General features: G+C 43.5%; 1 protein-coding gene across 1 annotated transcript; it reads left to right on the top strand.

Moving 5' to 3' along the window:
- Positions 1 to 227: 227 nt before the first annotated feature.
- LOC121573798 (integral membrane protein DGCR2/IDD-like) lies at positions 228 to 19,452 on the top strand. The gene is given in 12 exon segments (XM_041886097.2): positions 228 to 625; positions 11,964 to 11,996; positions 13,112 to 13,234; positions 15,461 to 15,559; positions 15,721 to 15,931; positions 16,062 to 16,138; positions 16,319 to 16,501; positions 16,736 to 16,939; positions 17,142 to 17,288; positions 17,548 to 17,784; positions 17,934 to 18,098; positions 18,101 to 19,452. Coding segments are annotated over 12 exon segments (1,617 nt in total). The 5' UTR covers positions 228 to 543; the 3' UTR covers positions 18,157 to 19,452.
- Positions 19,453 to 19,732: the final 280 nt, after the last annotated feature.

The raw sequence follows: 19,732 nt of genomic DNA, 5'->3' as shown, positions 1-19,732 counted from the left end.
TAACTTCCTTACTTTTCATGAAACGTTTCAATACCCATGCTTAAGATTTTTATAACATTATTTAAAAAAATCTGTTGTCCATGAAGTTGTTGAATTTCAAGTGTAGCCTAATTTGCAATCACTCAAAACGAACCAATGAATCAAAAATGAATACTGTTTCACTCTGGATACAATTCTGTTAGCTACTGTAACACATTTGTATACAAAAACCTTACAAAACTCCGCCCCCAACTCGCAATCTGATAGGCTGTGTGGGGTATTTTGGATTGTTGTGACTGAGGAATGGAGCCATCTTGTTTTATTTCTGTTCTGGAATACATTTGGACAGGCCGAACGAAAATAAGGGCATTCGAATAATGATGTAGCTAGTTAGCGCGCTTGCTAACAATATTGCATATATTTGTATGTTTAGTTTACTACTTCTACCGCTCTTTGAATGGCTAGCAACTATCTTTGGTGCTTATAGGGTCGAAGCCAACGCGTTGGTTCAGGTCTAGGTTTATTTTATTTCTGAGTAGAGGAGTTACTATGAATGGAGGATAAATGTTGCCAAAGGCTGACAGCAGCAGTTACGTCCTCCTCTCTCTCCTCTTCGTCCTCACATTAACAGACCCACCACGGGCAGGTAAGACCGGTGAAATACAATTGGTTGTAATTTGTCACAATGTCAGCTAACTTACTTCGTTTGCCCGTGAGCTATGGTAGGCCTATTTGCACGGGAATTTAGTTAGTGTAGATGGCGTTTGTAGCTAGCTAGTGCTGAACAGTGTGCGGTGTTATGTGGCTCGCTGGCTAGCCATTTATTGCGTAGCTAGTTAACGTAAATTATTTTAGCCAACATTTGTTTTTGTATGGGGATATGGTTAAATATTGAGCTTTAAGTTAACTATATTTTGCAGTTCCAGCGTCGGTGTGGCTCGAGAGTTGTAGCTAGCCTGCTGAAAGTTTAGTATTATGCAGCTTTAGCTATCTAACTAACATTAGCTACTTGAATTTGGGGTACTCGGTTATTTCCAGAAACCCCAGTACTAGTTAGTAGTTAGTTCGCGAGTAGTCGATTAAACTCAACTCCATGATACGATGGAGTTGAGTGGCGACTAGTGTGGGCAGACTGGAGCTCCGACGTTACATACAATTACGTTTCTATCCAAAACGACTGATTTCAGCATCCAAAGAACAGCCCGCAATTACACACGACATCAGTATTTTTGGATAAAAACATAATTTTATGTGACGTCGGAGCTCCAGTCCGCCTACCCCATTCATAGATGCGGTAAAGAGGGTAATGGTATTCAACACAAACAATGGAAATACCTCTTGCCCCCCATCAAAATTAGCCTACATTTATGCAATTGTTTTTATGTGTATTTCACACTATGTTGATGTAAAAATCGGAATATAGTGCTTGTATGGATGTCAACCCCAATACATGTTCATATCATCGTTTTTGTCCACACTTCTGAATCTGTGTGATTTATTACTATTAGGGGGGTTACTCGACAAGCCCTTTTGGGCTTTTTACCCCCTCCTGCACATACTTTTTTTTTTTTACTGTTACAAACTGTCTTTCTATTTGTGCAAATAAACTAAACTAAACAGTCAACTGCATTGCAGTTAACGACTGACTACCACCACCGATTTATGTATGCTACCAGTTTATACGAACGGGAGTTAGCATTTAGCAGTCACTCTTTCTAACCCTTACGAAAAGATATTGCAGTCAGAGTGCAGAGTGTAGTATAACTGTAGTTAGAGTGCAGTATAACCGCAGTTATTCTGCAAATACTGCGTCCAAAAAGCACAAACCACCGCATTTAACCATGGCAAGGTGACTGGGAATATGGCAGAATACAAAGTGTAGCTATTCACTCCACAAGGCAATCAAACAGGCAAAACGTCAGGATAGCGACAAAGTGGAGTCGCAATTCAACGGCTCAGACACGAGACGTATGTGGCAGGGTCTACAGACAATCACGGACTACAAAAGGAAAACCAGCCACGTCGCCGACGTCTTGCTTCCAGACAAGCTAAACGCCTTCTTTGCCCGCTTTGAGGATAACACAGTGCCACCGACGCAAGCCCACTACCAAGGACTGTGGGCTGTCCTTCTCCTTGGCTGAAGTGAGTAAGACATTTAAGCGTGTTAACCCTCACAAGGCTTCCTTTGTCCCGTCCTCAGAGCATGTGCAGACCAGCTGGCTGGTGTGTTTATGGACATATTCAATATCTCCCTATCCCAGTCTGCTGTCCCCACATGCTTCGAGATGGCCACCATTGTTCCTGTACCCAAGAAAGCAATGGTAACTGAACTAAATGACTATCGCCCTGTAGCACTCACCTCTGTCAAGTGCTTTGAGAGACTAGTCAAGGATCATACCTGTCACCCTAGACCCACTTCAATTTGCTTACCGCCCCAATAGATCCACAGACGATGCAATCGCCTGCACACTTCCCTATCCAATCTGGACGAGGAATACCTATGTAAGAATGCTGTTCATTGACTATAGCTCAGCATTCAACACCATAATACCCTCCAAGCTCATCATTAAGCTCTAGGCCCTGGGTCTGAACCCTGCCCTGTGCAACTGGGTCCTGGACTTGCTGACGGGCCGCCCCCAGGTGGTGATGGTAGGAAACAACACCTCCATTTCACTGATCCTCAACACTGGGGCCCCACAAGGGTGCATGCTCAGCCCACTCCTGTACTCCCTGTTCACCCATGACTGCGTGGCCAAGCACGCCTCCAACTCAATCATCAAGTTTGCAGACGACACAACAGTAGTAGGCTTGATTACCAACAATGACGAGACAGCCTACAGGGAGGAGGTGAGGGCTCTGGGAGTGTGGTGCCAGGAAAATAACCTCTCACTCAACGTCAACAAAACAAAGGAGATGATCGTGGACTTCAGGAAACAGCAGAGGGTGCACCCCTTATCCACATCGACGGGACCCCAGTGGAGAAGGTGGAAAGCTTAAAGTTCCTTGGCGTACACATCACTGACAAACTGAAATGGTCCACCCACACAGACAGTGTGGTGAAGAAGGCGCAACAGAGCCTCTTCAACCTCAGAAGGCTGAAGAAATTTGGCTTGGCACCTAAATCCCTCACAAACTTTTACAATGCACAATTGAGAGCATCGTCGGGCTGGATCACCGCCTGGTACGGCAACTGCACCACCCGCAACCGCAGGGCTCTAAAGAGGGTGGTGCGGTCTGCCGAACGCATTACCGGGGGCAAACTACCCGCCCTCCAGGACATTTACAGCACCCGATGTCACAGGAAGGCCAAAAAGATCATCAAGGACATCAACCACCCGAGCCACTGCCTGTTCACTCCGCTATCATCCAGAAGGCGAGGTCAGTACAGGTGCATCAAAGCGGGGACCGAGAGAAGCAGTTTTTCAGTCTCAAGGCCATCAGACTGGTAAATAGCCATCACTAGCACACTAGAGGCTGCTGCTGCCTATTGAAATCACTGGCCACTTTAAGGAATGGAACCCTAGTCACTTTAATGTTTACATATCTTGCATTACTTATCTCATATGTATATACTGTGTTCTATACTATTCTACTGTATCTTAGTCCATGCCGCTCTGTCTTTGCTCGTCCATATGTATATATTCTTAATTCCATTCCTTACTTAGATTTGTGTGTATTGGGTATATGTTATGAAATTGTTAGATATTACTGCACTGTCGGAGCTAGAAGCATTTCGCTACAGCCGCAATAACATCTGCTAAACACGTATGTGACAAAAAAAAAGTGATTTTTCTATGAAATAACACCTTTTTTTACTGCAGTAATTTTGAAGTGTAACTGCAGTTACAGTGCAGTATAACTGCAGTTATTCTGCAATTACTGCATCTAAAATACCACAGTCGACTGCAGTTACTGCACTTTTAATGCAGTTTCAAAACAAGTCTTTTTTTGTAAGGGTAAACCTGAAAAGGAACAACTTCTAAATGTTATGCAGCGAAAACAGCCAACTATATCAAAATCGGACTTTAGTAACCACATTGTGCTCCTGTTACAATACATCAATCATGACGGAATTTACGAATATCCACTTTGTTAGATCAGATTTGTTGAATGTGCGCCAATCCGGCGTCCTTCTATCCACCAAGGTCTACGTTCCATTGACCTCTTTACCACATCTATAGAAGCTAACTGCTTTAGCGCCTATTGATGGTAGTATCTTCTGACCCGGGGTGTTTTGTTAGGAGCCCAGACTCTTGTACGGTTTTGGAAACATAAGGAATGTATTTTTCATATCGGCGAGAATAATAATATATATCATTTACATTTGTCATTTAGCAGACGCTCTTATCCAGAGCGACTTACAAATTGGTGCATTCACCTTATGATAGCCAGTGGGACAACCACTTTTATATATATATATATATTTATTTTTTAGGGGGGGTAGAAGGATTACTTTATCCTATCCCAGGTATTCCTTAAAGAGGTGGGGTTTCAAGTGTCTCCGGAAGGTGGTGAGTGACTACACTGTCCTGGCGTCGTGAGGGAGATTGTTCCACCATTGGGGTGCCAGAGCAGCGAACAGTTTTGACTGGGCTGAGCGGGAACTGTGCTTCCGCAGAGGTAGGGGGGCCAGCAGGCCAGAGGTGGATGAACGCAATGCCCTCGTTTGGGTGTAGGGACTGATCAGAGCCTGAAGGTACTGAGGTGCTGTTCCCCTCACAGCTCCGTAGGCAAGCACCATGGTCTTGTAGCAGATGTGAGCTTCAACTGGAAGCCAGTGGAGTGTGCGGAGGAGCGGGGTGACGTGAGAGAACTTGGGAAGGTTGAACACCAGACGGGCTGCAGCGTTCTGGATGAGTTGTAGGGGTTTAATGGCACAGGTAGGGAGCCCAGCCAACAGCGAGTTGCAGTAATCCAGACGGGAGATGACAAGTGCCTGGATTAGGACCTGTGCCGCTTCCTGTGTAAGGTAGGGTTGTACTTTGTGAATGTTGTAGAGCATGAACCTACAGGATCGGGTCACCACCTTGATGTTAGCGGAGAACGACAGGGTGTTGTCCAGGGTCACGCCAAGGCTCTATGCACTCTGGGAGGAGGACACAACGGCGTTGTCAACCGTGATGGCGAGATCATGGAACGGGCAGTCCTTCCCCGGGAGGAAGAGCAGCTCCGTCTTGCCGAGGTTCAGCTTGAGGTGGTGATCCATCATCCACACTGCCAGAGATGCGATTTGCCACCTGGTTATCAGAAGGGGGAAAGGAGAAGATTAATTGTGTGTCGTCTGCGTAGCAATGATAGGAGAGGCCATGTGAGGATATGACAGAGCCAAGTGACTTGGTGTATAGCGAGAATAGGAGAGGGCCTAGAACTGAGCCCTGGGGGACACCAGTGGTGAGAGCACGTGGTGCGGAGACAGATTCTCGCCACGCCACCTGGTAGGAGCGACCTGTCAGGTAGGACGCAATCCAAGAGTGAGCAGCGCCGGAGATGCCCAACTCGGAGAGGGTGGAGAGGAGGATCTGATGGTTCACAGTATCAAAGGCAGCAGATAGGTCTAGAAGGACGAGAGCAGAGGAGAGAGAGTTAGCTTTAGCAGTGTGGAGAGCCTCCGTGACACAGAGGAGCAGTCTCAGTTGAATGACCAGTCTTGAAACCTGACTGGTTTGGATCAAGAAGGTCATTCGGAGAGAGATAGCAAGAGAGTTGGCTAAAGACGGCACGCTCAAGAGTTTTGGAGAGAAAAGAAAGAAGGGATACTGGTCTGTAGTTGTTGACATCGGAGGGATCGAGTGTAGGTTTTTTGAGAAGGGGTGCAACTCTTGCTCTCTTGAAGACGGAAGGGACATAGCCAGCGGTCAAGGATGAGTTGATGAGCGAGGTGAGGTAAGGGAGAAGGTCTCTGGAAATGGTCTGGAGAAGAGAGGAGGGGATAGGGTCAAGCGGGCAGGTTGTTGGGCGGCCGGCCGTCACAAGTCGCAAGATTTCATCTGGAGAGAGAGGGGAGAAAGAAGTCAAAGCATAGGGTAGGGCAGTGTGAGCAGGACCAGCGGTGTCATTGACTTAACAAACGAGAATCGGATGTCATCAACCTTCTTTTCAAAATGGTTGACGAAGTCATCCACAGAGAGGGAGTAGGGGGGAGGGGGGTTCAGCAGGGAGGAGAACGTGGCAAAGAGCTTCCTAGGGTTAGAGGCAAATGCTTGGAATATATATATTTTTAAAGGTTAAATTACTACACACCTTTGTTAGGTTTAGGTTTCCCACACGGCCATATTTCCACGTTTACAGCACTTGTTAATGGAAAACAGATGGAAGACCTAGTGGACTACCTTTGCTAATTAGCTATCTGCGTGTGGAAACGGAAGACGGACACCACTGAGCACGCCCCCATTCTCATCGACGGGGCTGTAGTGGAACAGTTTGAGAGCTTCAAGTTCCTTGGTGTCCACATCACCAACGAACTATCATGGTCCAAACACACCAAGACAGTCATGAAGAGGGCACGACAAAGCCTATTCCCCCTCAGGAGACTGAAAATATTTGGCATGGGTCCTCAGATCCTCAAAAAATTCTACAGCTGCACCATCGAGAGCATCCTGACTGGTTGCATCACCGCCTGGTATGGCAACTGCTTGGCCTCCGACCGCAAGGCACTACAGAGAGTAGTGCGTACGGCCCAGTACATCACTGGGGCCAAGCTTCCTGCCATCCAGGACCTCTATACCAGGCGGTGTCAGAGGAAGGCCCTCAAAATTGTCAAAGACTCCAGCCACCCTAGTCATAGACAGTCTGGAGACGCCGTGGAGAACGTTCTGCTGCCTGCAACATCCTCCAGCATGACCGGTTTGGCGGTGGGTCAGTCATGGTGTGGGGTGGCATTTCTTTGGGGGGCCGCACAGCCCTCCATGTGCTCGCCAGAGGTAGCCTGACTGCCATTACATACAGAGATGAGATCCTCAGACCCCTTGTGAGACCATATACTGGTGCGGTTGGCCCTGGGTTCCTCCTAATGCAAGACAATGCTAGACCTCATGTGGCTGGAGTGTGTCAGCAGTTCCTGAAAGAGGAAGGCATTGATGCTATGGACTGGTCCGCCCGTTCCCCAGACCTGAATCCAATTGAGCACATCTGGGACATCATGTCTCGCTCCATCCACCAACGCCACGTTGCACCACAGACTGTCCAGGAGTTGGCGGATGCTTTAGTCCAGGTCTGGGAGGAGATCCCTCAGGAGACCATCCGCCACCTCATCAGGAGCATGCCCAGGCGTTGTAGGGAGGTCATACAGGCACGTGGATGCCACACACACTACTGAGCCTCATTTTGACTTGTTTTAAGGACATTACATCAGTTGGATCAGCCTGTAGTGTGGTTTTCCACTTTAATTTTGAGGGTGACTCCAAATCCAGACCTCCATGGGTTGATTAAATTTGATTTCCATTGATAATTTTTGTGTGATTTTGTTGTCAGCACATTCAACTATGTAAAGAAAGAAGTATTTAATAAGATTATTTCATTCATTCAGATCTAGGATGTGTTGTTTAAGTGTTCCCTTTATTTTTTTGAGCAGTGTATTTATTTTTTCAATAATCTTTGGAGACAAATTCTGTTTTACACGTTGTCAACAATCTAAGCCAACCCTGTCTGTTTTGCCCCATAGTTGCGTGCGCGTGTCGGTTTTGTTGCTAAACAACCAACCCATCTACATGCACGTGAAGCTACACCAGAGAGCTAGCTAGCCAGCTAACGTTAGCTTGCTACGTCGAAGGAGCGACACAAGACTGGCCCATCTGTTGCTTTAGGTTAGCTATAGATTGCTATCTAACGTTGTGGCCTTAGTTAGTTAATTTGATTTTAAATCTACCTGAAATACGAAAAGCATTGTAGTTGCTTCTCCATCAACATCAACTTGCTACTCACTTTGCATTGACCTTTAGTTTATACTGTAGTCTCGTTTTGATGCATGTGACCATCAAGTAAGACATGCCATTGCATTATAGTTATTACAGTAGCTACCTAGCTAGATACTAATAATAATGCAGTGATTGTGTGTGGTGTGGTTGTGGTTGAGAACACAGAACCTTCAGATTTGTGGTAGTGCTCCATCTCTGATCAAATAGCTCCACTCACCTCCACTTGACCATATCTGTTGATCATCAATCTGCAGGAAGAAGCGGTGTTGTCTCCCTGAAGCCTTTTTCCCCCACTTTTTTTCCCCACCTTTTATTTAACCAGGTAAGCCAGTTGAGAACAAGTTCTCATTTACAACTGCGACCTGGCCAAGATAAAGCAAAGCAGTGCGATTAAAAACAACAACACAGAGTTACATATGGAATAAACAAAACGTACAGTCAAAAACACAATAGAAAATCTATATACAGTGTGTGCAAATGTAGTAAGTTATGGAGGTAAGGCAATAAATAGCCTATAGTGCAAAATAATTACAATTTAGTATTAACACTGGAGTGATAGATGTGCAGAAGATGATGTGCAAATAGAGATACTGGGGTGCAAATTAGCAAAATAAATAACAATATGGGGATGAGGTAGTTGGGTGGGCTAATTACAGATGGGCTGTGTACAGGTGCAGTGATCGGTAAGCTGCTCTGACAACATTAGGAAGGTTAGAACGATCTCATACTCATTTCAAATACCCTTTTATATTACGCCTGATTTGGGATATTATTGCCTTTTGCACACCTGAGATCTGTTTTTGAGCTCACACACTCTCTTGATCCTCATGAAATGCCTAGTTTGTGTAGTTGAATAAAAGCAATGGCATAAATGCTGTAATTTTTTTATATTGTTGGCTCAGAGTGTATCTAAGGTCATTGACTGGAGATTAGCCTACTCTGTCAGTATAACAGGTGTTCAGGTGGCAATGGGTGGGGTTTAACCTCTAAAAGCCGTTGGGAGGGGTTCTACTAAGCTAACATATGGAATTGTTTTAAGATAGTCATACCATGAATCATTTAGCTATTAGATTTGGAATTTTAGGACCCCTTTAAGTAATAAAATATATCTTTTTTTTTGGGGGGGGATAAAATATTGAATTTGGCCTTTTCTACTATAGCCTATAGAAATGCATTGAATAACACATTCATACATTTATGTACTGAACTGTGCTGTACTTTTATTTACTGTACTGTCTAAACTTGTGAACCCAACTGTGGTTTGTGACTACTATGATTTCCCACTACAGATTTTTTTGATTTTTAATCCCTTAATAATACATTATAAACGAAGTTGATGTCATTAAAAACACAAACTAATTGATAGATCTACCTTTACTCGTTACATCTGTGAACTTTCATTATCCTTCCTCCTTAGGAGGGAGATAAATTATAAAATATCTTAAAGCAACAGTGCATTCGGAAAGTTCCCTTTTTCCTAATTTTGTTATGTTACAGCCTTATTCTAAAATTGATTAAATAAACATTTTCCTCATCAATCTACACACAATACCCCATAATCACAAAGCGAAAACAGGTTTATATAAATGTTTGCAAATGTATAATTTTTTAAATAAATAATACCTTATTTACATAATTATTCAGACCCTTTGCAATGAGACTTGAAGTTGAGCTCCGGTGCATCCTGTTTCCATTGATCATCCTAGAGATGTTTCTACAACTTGATTGGAGTCCACCTGTGGTAAATTCAATTAATTGGACATGATTTAGAAAGGCACACACCTGTCTATATATTGTCCCACAGTTGACAGTACATGTCAGAGCAAAAACTAAGCCACGAGGTCAAAAGGAATTGTCCATAGAGCTCCGAGATAGGATTGTGTCCAGGCACAGATCTGGGGAAGGGTACCAAAAAATGTCTGCAGCATTGAAGGTCCCTAAGAACACAGTGGCCTCCATCATTCTTAAATGGAAGAAGTTTGGAACCACCAAGACTCTTCCTAGAGCTGGCCGCCCGGCCAAACTGCGCAATCGGGGGAGAAGGGCCTTGGTCAGGGAGGTGACCAAGAACCCGATGGTCACTCTGACAGAGATCCTGAGTTCCTCTGTGGAGATGGGAGAACCTTCCAGAATGACAACCATCTCTGCAGCACTCCACCAATCAGGCCTTTATGGTAGAGTGGCCAGACGGAAGCCACTCCTCAGTAAAAAGCACATGACAGCCCGCTTGGAGTTTGCCAAGCATTCAATAACATTCTACACGATTCTGTGCTTCTAACTTTGTGGCAACAGTTTGGGGAAGGCCCTTTTCCTGTGCACAAAGCGAGGTCCATACAGAAATGGTTTGTTGAGATCAGTGTGGAAGAACTTGACTGGCCTGCACAGAGCCCTGACCTCAACCCAATCGAACACCGACTGCGAGCCAGGCCTAATCGCCCAACATCAGTACCTGACCTCACTAATGCTCTTGTGGCTTAATGGAACCAAGTCCCTGCAGCAATATCCAATATCTAGTGGAAAGCCTTCCCAGAAGAGTGGAGGCAGCAAAGCAGCAAAGGGGGGACCAACTCCATATTAATGCCCGTGATTTTGGAATGAGATGTTCGATGAGCAGGTGTCCACATACTTTTGTACATGTAGTGTATCTGGACTCTGACATTGTGCATTTGATATTTCTTCATTTCTTTCTTTTGGATTTGTGTGTTTTTTGTATTACTGCAATGTTGGAGATAGAAACCTAAGCATTTCACTGCACCTGTGATTAACATCTGCAAAATATGTGTACTCGACCAATACAAGTAGAATCACTACTCTCTGTGGGTCTGACCTAGAGTATGTGGACAACTACAAATACCTAGGTGTCTGGTTAGACTGTAAACTATCCTTCCAGACTCACATTAAGAATCTCCAATCCAAAGTTAAATCTAGAATCGGATTCCTATTTTGCAACAAAGCCTCCTTCACTCATGCTGCCAAACATGCCCTCGTTAAACTGACTATCCTACCGATCCTTGACTTCGGCGATGTCATTTACAAAATAGCCTCCAACACTCTACTCAGCAAATTGGATGTAGTCTATCACAGTGCCATCCATTTTGTCACCAAAGCCCCATATACTACCCACCACGGTGACCTGTACGCTCTTGTTGGCTGTTCTTCACTACATATTTGTCGCCAAACCCACTGGCTCCAGGTCATCTATAAATCACTGCTAGGCAAATCCCCTCCTTATCTTAGCTCATTGGTCACCATAGCAACACCCACCCGTAGTATGCGCTCCAGCAGGTATATCTCACTGGTCATCCCCAAAGCCAACACCTCCTTTGGCCGCCATTCCTTCCAGTTCTCTGCTGCTAATGACTGGAACGAATTGCAAAAATCTCTGAAGCTGGAGACACTTATCTCCCTCACTAACTTTAAGCATCAGTTGTCAGAGCAGCTTACCAATCACTGCACCTGTTCACAGCCCATCTGAAATTAGCCCACCCAACTACCTCATCCCCATATTGTTATTTATTTTGCTCATTTGCACCCCAGTATCTCTATTTGCACATCTTCTTCTGCACATCTATCACTCCAGTGTTAATACTAAATTGTAATTATTTTGCACTATGGCCAATTTATTGCCTTACCTCCATAACTTGCTACATTTGCACACACTGTATATATATATATTTTCTGTTGTATTTTTGACTTTTTTGTTTTACCCCATATGTAACTCTGTTGTTTTTATCGCACTGCTTTGCTTTATCTTGGCCAGGTCGCAGTTGTAAATGAGAACTTGTTCTCAACTGGTTTACCTGGTTAAATAAAGGTTAAATCAAATAAAAAATGGTGTGGTCCTTTTGTAGCTCAGTTGGTCGAGCATGGCGCTTGTAACGCCAGGGTAGTGGGTTCGATTTCCAGGACCACCAATACGTAAAATGTATGCACGCTGCGCATGACTGTATATCACTTTGGATAAAAGTGTCTGCTAAATAGCATATATTATGTGGTGGAACATTCCCAACTAGGAATGTGTTGAGATTTAAAGGGTTAGTTCATCAGAAATTGCTTTTTGTTTTGTTTCAGGTCCAAGGCTAGCTCTGGCAAGATTATTGTCAGGTAAGCAGCATCTCCTCTGTTAGTGCAGTGTATATATAGGTCTGCCAGTCTCCAGCTATTTGGGTTACTTTGTTCTATTCTCTATCCTCAGCTTGTGCCTCTGAATATTCCCATTCACAGCAGTGCTTTGTTTTTCCATTAACTCAGTATTTTCTCTTAACAGTTTTTATGCAATCAACTCGTTCAACAATATTGAGCTATTTTCAAAGAATCCTGTGTTATTGTCTAGACTATCTGTTCAGTGCCATAGAGGGAAGAGTTATATTTGCTTTCTTAAACAGCTAGGCCTAATACTCCCTCACCTCACGGGAGAAGCCCTGACAGGCAGCCCCTGATGCTGTGGCAAGTCTCATGTTAATCACACATGGCTCAGAGACGCTGACCCACTTAATACTGCCCCTGTGTTACTAATGGATATAGGGGTAGACACTAAAGTAAAATAAGGTTATGCTTAGGTCTTGTCTTATTCTGTTATATGACCCCTTTATGCTAACTGTTCTTGTTCTGGACCCTTTATGCTAACTGTTCTTGTTCTGGACCCTTTAGGCTAACACCTTTTTTGGGAAGGCCTTTTTTTAGATACATTGTTAGGCCCTAATGTATGTCCCTCATTTCTACTGTTTCTCATTATATTTTTGTGAGTTGTTTCTAAGCGCAGTTCTCAAAAACACTCACAATGATAACCCCTGTTTTAGTGATAATGATATGAGTGTTTAGATGTAGCTAATATGTTTTATTTTAAGCACCAGACCTGAATTGAACTAAGTCAAAATACTTGAGAGATATTGCTGCATTCCGTTCCAGTTTTTCCCTTGATGCTTTATTTTATTCATTTGTTTGCTAGACATTTTTTATTATAGAAAGCATCAGGTGCATTGTTAACGTATTGTGCATGATAAATGGTGAAAACCTTTTTTCTTATTTATCAGTCAGTGACATGACTCCGTAATGATACTAAAAGCTGGAAATGCTAAATCTTTCATAGACTTGTCTTTCAGTTATTTTCAATTGGTTAGCAGGGCTGGGAGAGAATAAAAGCTGTGTTGCAGTGACCATGTCATAACTACAGGGGGCACTGTGTGATGTCTTTAGCCTCCTTCTGTGGTGTGTTTCAGAACTGCGCTGCAGCCCTGGACAGTTTGCCTGCCGCAGTGGGAAGATGCAATGCATCCCGATGTCCTGGCAGTGTGACGGCTGGACGGCTTGTGAGGACAAGAGCGATGAGTTGGACTGCCCCCGTGAGTGAAACATCTTTAACCCTTTACCCAGACTCCAACCTGAACTCTAGTCCCCTTTTCAAAACAATTAGGGCTGGATTTAAAATTGATTAAATCTAGATTTTGTGGCACTGGCCTACATACAATATCCCATAATGTCAAAGTGGAATTGTTTAAAAAAAACAAATTAATAAAAAATGAAAAGCTGAAATGTCTTGAGTCAATAAATATTCAAACCCTTTGTTATGGCAAGCCTAAATAAGTTTGCTGAACAAGTCACGTAATAAGTTGCGTGGACTCACTGTGTGCAATAATAGTGTTTAACATGATTTTTGAAAATACATTTAAAAAAGCAGGCATTGAATATCCCTTTGCGCATGGTGAAGTTATTAATTACACTTTGGATGGTGTATCAATCAATACACACAGTCACTACAAAAATACAGGTGTCCTTCCTAACTGTTGCCTGAGAGGAAGGAAACCACTAAGGGGTTTCACCATGAGGCCAATGGTGACTTTAAAACAGTTACAGAGTTTAATGGCTGTGATCGGAGAAAACTGAGGATGGATCAACATTGTAGATACTCCACAATACTAACCTAAATGACAGTGAAAAGAAGGAAGCCTGTACAAAATAAAATATTCCAAAATATGCATGCTGTTTGCAATAAGACACTAAGTAAAACTGCATAAAACGTGGCAAAGAAATTAACTATGTCCTGAATATAATGCGTTATGTTTGGGGCAAACACAACACATCACTGAGTACCACTTCATATTTTCAAGCATGGTGGTGGCTGCATCATGTTATGGATATGCTTATCATCGGCAAGGACTAGGAAGTTTTTTTTTTAGCACAGGCAAAATCCTAAAGGAAAACCTGGTTCAGTCTCCTTTCCAACAGACACTGGGAGACATTGATCTTTCAGAAGGATAATAACCTATAACACAAGGCCGAATATACACAGGAGTTGTTTACCAAGACGACATTGAATGTTCCTGAGTGGCCTAGTTACAGTTTTTACTTAAATCGGTTTGAAAATCTATGGATAGACTTGAAAATGGCTGTCTAGCAATGATCAACAACCAACTTGACAGAGCTTGAAGAATTTAAAAAATAATAGTTTGCCAATATTGTACAAGCCAGATGTGCAAAGCTCTTAGACGTACCTAGAAAGACTCACAGCTGTAATCGCTGCCAAAGGTGATTCTAACATGTATTATTGACTCTTTGAAATTATGGGGTATTTTGTATAGATGGGTGAGGAAAAAAATCAATTTAATCAATTTTGAATTCGGCTGTAACACAACAAAAGTGGAATAAGTCAAGGGGTATGAATATTTTCTGAAGGCTCACTATTTTAAAAACAAGATGGAGAACAAGCTATAGGATGAAAAATACCAGAGTTCTGGCTCGGGTACATCTGACTAGCGCTAGCTAACGCTACCTAGCAAACATTTTATTATTATTATTATTATTATTATTAAAAATACAAATTGATACTTGGAGTCAAATTGTCAATACAGTATTTTCCAAAATAATATTGTGATATGTAACTATCGATTTCTTTCCTCTTATCCCCCACTCACTACAAACAATCATGTGACTATGTCCATTTTTATTGTATTGCATGCTCCAAAGTGAAGGACAGAGACTTTGTACATCCCCAAAATACTACAATAAGCCATATCTTGAACAGCGGTCAGAGCCGATCTATATTTCTTAGAAACAACTTTCTAAATGTCAGGGGAAACACCAAACTCATTCTGAGTAAATGTTTTCTCAACACCTTTTATTGAGAGCTTTGTTTTTTGATCTCTCTTGGGGATATGGTTCCATATTGCAGTAGTAAGCGGTTGAAGGAAATCGTTTTGTTTCCATTACTTCCTGAATAAGCGCTGATCTCTGGCTGCATAATAGGGTACACACATAGCATGTGACCTCCTATAACACGGCCATCTTGTTTAATCTTGACTGTGTGCATATTACATTATTTGATAAATGGTGGCAAAAACCAGAAATTGTTTTATATGTATTTATTTTGCCATTGATGACCTGTGAATGGACTAAATAAGCAGTTTCTTCATCCCCTTAATGAGAAGTTCCTTCACAATAAACAAAGCTGTCTTCAGAAGGTTTTTTATGAACTGCAGCCAGTAACCACAGTACATTCCTTCTATTTAAATACTGCCTCTTCTGTTCTCGCTCGCTCTCTCTCTCTCTCTCTCTCTCGTCCTCCCTTTCAGCCATGAAGGAGGAGACATTACACTTTGCCAATGGGTTTGGTAACGAGTTTGACCAAGTGGAAGACGTCATCGGTGTGGCCCAGCCTGTGCGCTTTAACAGTAAGACCAACGTCTAACTCTCCCTCCATCAATCCTTCACTCACTGCTCATCCCAAAAAATTAGCAAAAAATATTTGTATTTGTTGTTGCTAAAAGAACCGATGGAAAGTTTTGTTACTGGACTTATTGTAGGAGCTCTAAAGCACTTTTCCCCTCCACAGAGAAGTGCCCTAGTGGGTGGCATCACTACGAGAAGACAGCCAGCTGCTACAAAGTGTACCTGAGGAATGAGAACTACTGGCAGGCTGTGGACACCTGTCAGAAAGTCAATGGCTCGTTGGCGACCTTCGTCACCAACGAGGAACTGCAGTTCATCCTCAAGATTGAGGTGGATTTCGACGAGGAAGTGTGCGAGCGCAGAGACCAGTGCAAGTGAGTGTGTGTGTGTTTGCTAAGGATGTGTTACATTAAGTAATAGTGTTGATATGAATGCCTGAAGGCTGAAGCAGATTCTTTACTGTGCAGACTAATTTGTTATTATTTCATCCACTTTCTCTTTCAGGTTCTGGGTGGGTTACCAGTATGTAATCACCAATCAGAACCATTCACTGGAGGGCCATTGGGAAGTGTCATATAAAGGTGGGTGCGGACATTGTTCATTTTAATTAAAGTATATTGTGCTTGAATCCCGCTGAAAATAAGCAAAAAGGAGCAGATGCAACTCATTGTTATGCTCTAACCACCATGATTGGTCAAAGCATTAAACCTGTATTTGTCTTACGATTCATCTGGTTTCTTTCTCTCTCTGTTCCCTTACAGGGTCGATGCAGGTGTTCTTGCCGCCAGAGGGCCTGACTAATTTCGGAGAGGCATCTCCGACCCAGGACAATGTCTTCTGTGCCCAGCTGCAGCGCTTCCAGATCAAGAGTATGAACGAGCGCGGCCTTCACAGCTGGCACGCCGAGAACTGCTACAAGAAGTTCCCCTTTCTGTGCAAGAGTAGTACGTCTGCTCTTATCAAAACCCAATGACCTATGCATCTTCACAGGAGATCAAAGTAGCTTGATTGGAACAAGTGTAGATGCTCAGCTGAAACCTGGTTGTTTGAGTCATAAGATTCATGAAATTCTTGGGTGCTGTAATGCGTACCCAAATCAGGGAAGTCCAGCATCCTGTGTTAGTGTAGGTATGGTTTTTTGTTGGTTCTGGTCTTAAACCTTTGATTGTCTTTAACAGGGCAGACATGTGTGGACATAAAGGACCAGGTGGTGACCGAGGGGTACTACTTCACCCCTAAGGGAGAAGACCCGTGCCTGAGCTGCACATGTCACGAAGGCGAGCCAGAGATGTGTGTGGCTGCGCTGTGTAATCGGCCGGAGGGCTGCAAGAACTTCGGCAAGGACCCCAAGGAGTGCTGCAAGTTCACCTGCCTGGACCGAGGTACTATCTAACTACTCCCACAATTCCCTGAACAAAAACTAGAAACTATGGGTGTTTGTGAATGTTCCACAAGGTGGAGCTCTTAAGTTGAATCTCTCTTGTCCTGTCATGTTGCTCAACAATATTTGGCGCTGTAATTTCTGGAGAGAAAATTCAGAAACACTTGAAATGTATAAAAATGTAGATCCTGTCTGTGTTTTAGAAGGCAGCAGCCTGTTTGACTCCATGGCCAGTGGGATGCGTCTGATCGTTAGCTGTATCTCCTCCTTCCTCATCCTCTCTCTGCTGCTCTTCATGGTGCACAGGCTCCGGCAGCGCAGACGCGAGCGCATCGAAACACTCATTGGAGGTAACCGTACACATCATATAATCACACTCCTACAAACAACAGATGGCACCAAGTTCGCTGCCATCCCGTGGGGGAAAAGCCCTGTTTGGCCTTTGAACAAACACAGGGAACGCCTCTCCTTACCAGCCTGTTCTAGCTTCTAGCCTGTCTCTGGTACTTCAGTGTATTCAAATGTTTATGCATTCAACTGCATTGAATGATGATTGGTTGGTTTCAATTGGTCTCACTCTGTCTTTCTCTTTGCTCTCTCTATCCTCAGTGCACCATTTCAACCTTGGGCGGCGAGTCCCAGGCTTTGACTATGGCCCGGACGCTTTTGGCACTGGCCTCACTCCCCTGCACCTCTCTGATGATGGAGAGAGAGGCGCATTTCATTTCCAGGAACCTCCCCCTCCCTACGCTGCCTACAAATACCCTGACATCCAGCACCCAGACGACCCCCCTCCTCCCTACGACGCCTCCATCAACCCAGACAGTATCCTCTATGTGGACCTCGGTAGGATCACACTGTGCTGTTAATGTTAACGTGTTTTCCTCACTTCCTGTGATGTAACATTTGTGATTTTTTTACTAGACTCACATACTAGGTTGAGTATCTTAACTGTTTCTGAACCCTGTCATCACTGTTCTTGTTGTTCTCCACAGCACGCCATGGTGTTCAGATGATCCCTAGTCAGATGAGGGACGTGGTAGATGCCATGACAGATGCCCCAGCGCCACATGTCCCCGAGCCAGACCCCGTGCCAATGTCCCCCCAGGAACGGGAGGACTCCATCGACAGCAGCACCCTCCTGGTGGGGCCCGCCACGCCCCTGACTCCATGCCTGTAGACTGCAGCAGCAGCTCCTCCCTAAGCACCGTGGTATAGGACTGGGGGGGGGTGCTGCTCCCGTCTGAACCCACAGACTGAGAGAGGAGGACATTGCCAGACTGGTCCATCAGATGGGGGTCCATTAGTTAGAGGAGAGGGTGGGAAGAGACTGGAATGGGATGGCAATAGACAGTGTAGAGACGGTATCAGGGTAGACTGATGGACCAGTCCACTTCTTGAGGTGTGAGGAGAATCGGACTGGTGTGTTTCTTAAACAGGTGAACTGAAACCAAGTGGGTGTCTGTCAGAACTTGGGAGAAAGGCACTGGATCAGACCGCTTTCTTCTAGATGAACACAGACGGGCGAGTAAGACAATCAAAAGGATATGGAAGACTGATTATTCTGTACAGAGAAGACAGACAACACTACACCAGGCTGTGCTTAGTTTTGTAGTTTTCTTTGGACAACGCTTTTGAATTATTTGGTTTGTTTGAGCTTCATGCTCAAGATTGACCCCAATATAAATACTCCCTCAGGCATTACACCAGTTAATAATGAAGGGGGGGGGTGTTGGTTAGATGGATCCACTTCAGCTTAAGTCCTTTGCATTTCTTAGTTTGCATCCTACTGTTTATGTCCTGGAGGCCGAGGCAGAGCTTGGATTGTCAGTTGTTGACAATTTGTATTTTTATTTCACCTTTATTTAACCAGGTAGGCCAGTTGAGAACAAGTTCTCATTTACAACTGCGACCTGGCCAAGATAAAGCAAAGCAGTGCGATAAAGACAACACAGAGACAATGACTCACATGACTTAGCTCTCTCTCCCAAGTCTCCTCTATGAAAGAAATACATTATTTTCCTGTCCCAAGCATTGCCTCTGAACTTGGATTTCTGCCCTCTCCAATCAATCTGATATGCTAAGACGTGTTCCAGATTGATATCACAATGGTAAATAGAAAAATGAGAGGTTCTGCTACAAGAGGTTTTGTAACCTTGCAGAAATATTTAGGTATGGTTATTGTTAGCTCCAGCTAACACACTGCTGTGTGTTAATGTCTTTTTTATGAGGTAACTACAACTTTTACAAGAATCTTGCTACAATATTGCATTTTGTTCATGAGTTCTTGTTGAAGTAGATGTTCATTGGTTGAGTATTGTGTCCTTTTCTTGGGTAAGAAGATAGATGATGGGTCCCCCATGTTAGTCAATAGTTCACCACATGAAAGAGAATGTCAATGGTGAGTGTGAATTAAGGTTAGATTTTCATGTGTAGTTACTTACTGTTTTATACCCCATCATGAAATTTGTAAAAGTAAACTTCTTTAGATAAAGCGTTCTCTTCATGAAATCATATTAACGATGAATACTAAATTTAATTATGTCTTACCAATCTGTTACTTGACTGTGCTTATGTGTGAGTGAGGGGAAAAAAGTATTTGATCCCCTGCTGATTTTGTATGTTTGCCCACTGACAAAGAAATGATCAGTCTATCATTTTAATGGTAGGTTTATTTGAACAGTGAGAGACAGAATGACAACAACAAAATCCAGAAAAACGCATGTCAAAAATGTTATAAATTGATTTGCATTTTAATGAGGGAAATAAGTATTTGACCCCCTCTCAATCAGAA

Source organism: Coregonus clupeaformis, chromosome 9 (assembly GCF_020615455.1).
Source record: "Coregonus clupeaformis isolate EN_2021a chromosome 9, ASM2061545v1, whole genome shotgun sequence".
NCBI classification, from domain to species: Eukaryota; Metazoa; Chordata; class Actinopteri; order Salmoniformes; family Salmonidae; genus Coregonus; species Coregonus clupeaformis.
The sequence above is the reverse complement of the archived record's forward strand: the minus strand, read 5'-3'. Positions and strand labels throughout refer to the sequence as shown.